General features: G+C 41.2%; 1 protein-coding gene across 1 annotated transcript; it reads left to right on the plus strand.

Annotated features, from left to right (window-relative positions):
- The first annotated feature begins 3,906 nt into the window (after positions 1 to 3,906).
- Positions 3,907 to 4,939, plus strand: LOC113680225 (uncharacterized). The gene has a single exon (XM_089191978.1). The coding sequence runs from the start codon at positions 3,907 to 3,909 to the stop codon at positions 4,804 to 4,806; it is 900 nt and encodes a 299-aa protein (XP_089048104.1). The 3' UTR covers positions 4,807 to 4,939.
- Positions 4,940 to 5,290: the final 351 nt, after the last annotated feature.

Raw genomic sequence — 5,290 nt, forward strand, 5'->3', positions numbered from 1 at the left:
TCAGAATTGTTAATCGCAAATATGCCCTCATATTGGTCTATCAGTAGGGAAAATTGCCTTTTCTGCCCCTCTGAAAGCCCATCTGAACTTGGCTGGATAACTTTTGCCTTTCTATTCTCTCTTTCTGTACTTTCCTGCTTATCATCTTCAATATTTTCTGTCTATAACTAACCAGCATGGATGGTTAGGTGCTAATGGACGACTGCCAATTTGGGTAGGAGTAGCCCTGACACTTACACCGCTGACGGTATGGTATTCAGCAACAGGGAGATGTGATCGTAAGGTGAGAACTTTGTCGGAGAAGCCGGCCACTCGAACAAGAGTCTGTCCTGCCTCTGGTACTACAAGGGAATGAGCCATACTTATCTTAGAAGTCCCCTGTACTTCTTTTCACCCCTCCAGGATTTTAGGGCTTCTGTTCGTAACCTCCATCTGTTCTAGTTCTTATCTGTTGTTCAGTCCCCGGTTCTAGCTGTATATCTGCACATGAAAAGATTCTACAAACAGGTAGGGTTAGCCAAACCTGACCAAACCAAACCCTAACCCTAACCCTAACCCTAACCCTGACCCAAAACCTAACCCTAACCATAACCCTAAGCAATTACTGGTGTAGCCTCGCAGCATCTGAGTGGAACTTCCGACTTACACTGTTTTGAGCATTATCGAATGGAAAACATATTTTTATTTGTTTGCAATTAAACCGGGCGATTGTGAGTTAAAGCTCACAAAAAAGCGTTTTCGCCTTTTGGTTTCTAAAATACGCTGCTTTCAGCTTTATCGCACCAAAAGCATGTTTCCAGCTTAACTGTATCCGAAGACACGTTTCCGCCTCTTTGCAGCTAGTCACCCTAAGTAGAACTTGATTTCACTAAACCAACGTTTTCGTCTGTTTTCGGCTAAGTTACCACTGTCTTCAGCATTATCTTTCTGCGAACAACGCTTTGGACTCTTTTGTAAGTAAACTGCGGTTTTCCAAGGTTTATCGCACCAAAGACATGTTTTGGTCTTTTGGCAACTAAATTAAACTGCTTTTAAGCCTTATCTTACGACAAAGTAGCGTTTCCCTCTTTAAATGCTAAAATACGCTGCTTTCAGCTTCATTGCACCACAAACATGTGTTCGCTTGTTTTCTGTAAAATTGCCCTGTTTCCAGCGTTATTGCAACGGGAAAAGGTGTTTTGCAAGGCTGCAGCGAGTGACGCTGATTTTGACTTGATTTTACTTAGAACAACGTTTTTGCTTGTTTTTGGCTAGGTTGTGCTGTTTTCAGCATCATCTTTCTGAGCAGAATGTTTTCCTCTTTGTTCGTTACCAAACTACACTTTTGACGCTGTACATTACCCAAAGAATGCTTTGGTTCGTTGGCAACTAAATTAAGTTGCTTTGAGCCCTATGTCACACGCACATACACACAAAAAAAGCGTTTTCCCTTTCTCTGTTTAAAATACGCTGCGTGTAGCTTTATTGCAGGAAAAATATGTTTCGGTTTGTTTGCGGTAAAATTGGGCTGTTTCCAGTGTTATTGTCCGGCTGTCAGTTTGCAGCGAGTTACTTTGATTTTACTTGATCTTACTCAAAACAACGTTTTTGTTTGTTTTCGGCTAAGGTACGCTGTTTTCAGTATTAGGTTTCTGAGAAGAGGCTTTTCCTTCTTTTCCTAGTTGAACTACGCTTTTGACCCTCAAAAACAATCGGAAAACATGTTTTGGTTTGTTGCGAACGAAATTGAAAGTTTGGAACTTTATGTCAGAGAAAGCAGCGATTTAGTTTTCCCCCGGAAAGTAGGCTGCTTCAAGCTTCATAACACCGAAAATATGTTTTGGTTAGTTGGCACCAAATTGGGTTCTTTGAGCTTTATATCGCAAAAAACAGCGGTTTTGCTTTTTGTTTGCTAAAACACGTTGCACTCACACAACGGTCTGTTTGCCGTAGAGATGTGTTGTTTCCAGCGTAAGTGCAGGGTAAAAAGCTTTTCTTCCACTTTGCAGCGAGTCACCCTGCTTTTCTCCTGATTTTACTCAAAACAACGTTTTTTCTTGTGATTGACTAAGTGACAACGGTTTGCTAGTTTTTGGCCAGGTTACGCTGTTTTCAGCATCATCTTTGTGAGAACAGCCTCAATAGCGTTTTCCCTTTTTAATTGCTAAGATACGCTGTTTTCAGCTTTATTGCACCAAAAACATGTTTTTGCTTTGGTTACCGTCAAATTGGGCTTTTTCCAGCGTTATTGCACCGGTGAATGAACTTCTTTTCCAGTCTTTTGCGAGTGCCGCTGATTTTTACTTGAGGGCACTCAGAACAACGTTTTAGCCTGTTTTAGCTAAGTTACCCTGTTCTCAGCATTATCTTTCTGAGAGCAACCATTTTCTCGGTTTTGTAAGTAGACTACACTTTTGACGCTTTATCTTACCGAAAACATGTTTTGGTTTAGTTGCAGCTAAAATTGCAAGGTTCAAGCTTTATGTCACAAAAAGCAGCCATTTAGTTTTTCGTTGGAAAACACGCTGCATGAGCTTTATAGCACCAAAAATATCTTTTGGTTAGTTGGCAACGAAATTGAGCTTCTTTGAGCTTTATATCGCAAAAACCAGCGTTTTTGCTTTTACTTGGCTAAACCACGTTGCACTCAGCTTTATAGCACAAAAAAAAAATGTTTCGGTCTGTTTGCCGTAAAGTTGTGTGTTTTGCAGTGATATTGCTCCGGAAAAAGGTTTTCTTTCAGTTTGCAGCGAGTCCGCCCAATTTTTCCTTGATTTTACTCAAAAGAACGTTTTTACTTGTGTTTGGCTAAGTTACGCTGGTCCAGAATCCTCCTTCTGAGGACAACCTTTTCCTCTTCTTTCGTGAGCAAACTTCACATTTGACGCTCTATATTACCGGAAAAATGTTTTGGTTTGTTGGCTACTAAACTGGGCTGCTTTGAGCCTTGTGTCAGAAAAAACAGCGTTTTTTTCCTTGCTGTGTTTGAAATACGTTGCGTTTAGCTTTATTGCAGGAAGAAGATGTTTTGGTTTGTTTGCCGTAACAGTGGGCTGTTCCCAGCGTTATTGCAGCGGAAAAAGGTTTTCTCCCAGTTTGCAGCGAGTCACGCTGATTTTTACCTGATTTTACTCAACAAAACGTTTTGGTCTCTTTCCGGCTAGGTTACGCTGTTTTCAACAATATGTTTCTGAGAACAGGCTTTTCCTTTCTTCCCTACCAAAACTGCGCTTTTGACCTTTTATCTTACCCAAACCATCTTTTGGTTTTGTTGCAACTAAATTAGAAGCTTCCAGCTTTATGTCACAAAAAGCAGCGATCTTGGTTTTTTGCGAGAAAACACGCTGTTTTAAGTTTCATTCAGACGGAAAATATGTTTTGGTTAGTTGACAACGAAATTGGGCTTCTTTGAGCTTTATATCGCAAAAAAAACAGCGTGTTTGCATTTTGGTTGCTAAAAGACGTTCCACTCAACCTTATAACGCAAAAAATATGTTTTGGTTTGTTTGGCGTCAAACTGGGCTCTTTCCAGCGTCATTGAACCGGTAAATGGATTTCTTTTTCCAGTTTTTAGGGAGTGACCTTGATTTTTTTTTTGATTGCCCTCAAAAAAACGTTTTAGCCTGTTTTTGGCTAAGGGCCAAGTCGCACTAGAGGTCAAAACTGTTTATTTATGTCAAAAATCTGTCATCACAATGAAAAACCAAGTGCGACCGGTTTGTTCACCAAAGGACAAAATTTGGTCGCGGGCGGACAAACTTCAAAGATGCCGTCGACTACCTCTGGAGCAGGCCAAATTGAGACAAATTTTGGAAAACAATAGCGAGGGTGTTTTAATTCGGAAATGATTTGACAGGTGATATGTAGCAGAGTCTCTATGCTATAGACTTCGCGGCAAAATTGGTCACGTTCTCATTTCGCAACAACATGAATCCAGCCACGGGCAACCAATACTTTCCGTATGAAATGGGGCAACAATATCCTCAATATCCACCAGGATGGATATATCCGTTGCCTAGCACTTACAATTTTAATGATCGAGGAACTGCAAGCCCATCTCCTTCAACCGCAAGTTCTGGCTCGTTGTCAGAATCCTTTCCGTTCGTCGAAGACGGCTCAATGCCGGAATCATCCCAAACTTCTTCGCGCCGTACATCTTCCGAGAACAAGAAGGCCCAGGAACGATGGACTAAAGATGAGGAAAAACTGTTAGTCCAACTATGGGCTGAAAAACACGATCAGTTAGAAAGCAGAGAGTGCAGGAAAACGTGGGCCTGGATCGCTGAGAAGATTTCGAAAGCGCTACAGTCCAACAAGACGGCCGACAAATGTATTCGGAAAATGAAGTACATCATAGAAAGATACAAGAATGCAAAAGATTGGAACAAAAACCAAACAGGGGGAAACCTTAGGAAATCCGTCTACTACGATGAGGTCGATAAGATCCTTGGATGCCGCGACCTAGTAACCTTCAATAATGTAGCCGAAGCGGGGATCAGCGGCGAAAGTGCCCCCCAAATTGTAGCTGAATCAAGTGATACTACTGGCGAGAACAGTACTTCATCTAGCCCCAATGTGCTACAAACTCCAGCTGAAAAGAGAAGAGCGTCAAAGAAAGGGAAACGAGCTTCGAAACGCAAAGCTCCTGATAATGACAGCGACGAAGAGTTCAAGATGGCTCTAAAGGATATGAGGCAGCAGGGGGAGAAAGTTACAGCATTTATGGATTCTTTGCAACAATCACAGACGCAGCAGCTAGCCATGATGAACCAATTTATGGGCTCCATTGTGAAAATCCTTGGCCAACAGAATGAGAAAGACAACTGAACTTTAATTCAAGACTGTTTTGGACTATTGGGAGACAATCATTATCGACCATTATCAAAAGACATGTTATTGTTTATGTTGCGAATCGATCAAACGAAATTATGGAAACAAATGAATGTACTGCTTGAACTGATTTCTTGTTGTAAATGCAAAAATTATCTTTATCACACACTTCTCTTTAAAAAGGGATTTGAAGAATCATAGACTGTTTTTTAGCAACTCTCTTATATCTTCCCCGTCCTGCATTAAGTCATTGTTCTGTTCGTTTCCGCGGTCATCATCGTCATCGTAAAAATCATCCTCCCATTCGTGCCCAATTTTAATGCAAAAGTTATGCAGCACTGCACAAGCAATGGCAATCTTCACAGAAGAAGTTATTCTGCTATCCAACCGCTTTTGTAGAATTCGCCAACGACATTTGAGGCAGCCAAAAGCGCACTCGATGGTTACTCGTGCAGACGACAGTTCCTTGTTAAATGTTATC

The sequence above is a fragment of the Pocillopora damicornis genome, chromosome 13 (genome assembly GCF_964200805.1).
Source record: "Pocillopora damicornis chromosome 13, jaPocDami1.2, whole genome shotgun sequence".
NCBI lineage: Eukaryota > Metazoa > Cnidaria > Anthozoa > Scleractinia > Pocilloporidae > Pocillopora > Pocillopora damicornis.

Bases quoted from the DNA above. Each gene is read 5' to 3' on its own strand.
- LOC113680225 (XM_089191978.1), top strand. From the start codon at position 3,907: ATGAATCCAGCCACGGGCAACCAATACTTTCCGTATGAAATGGGGCAA.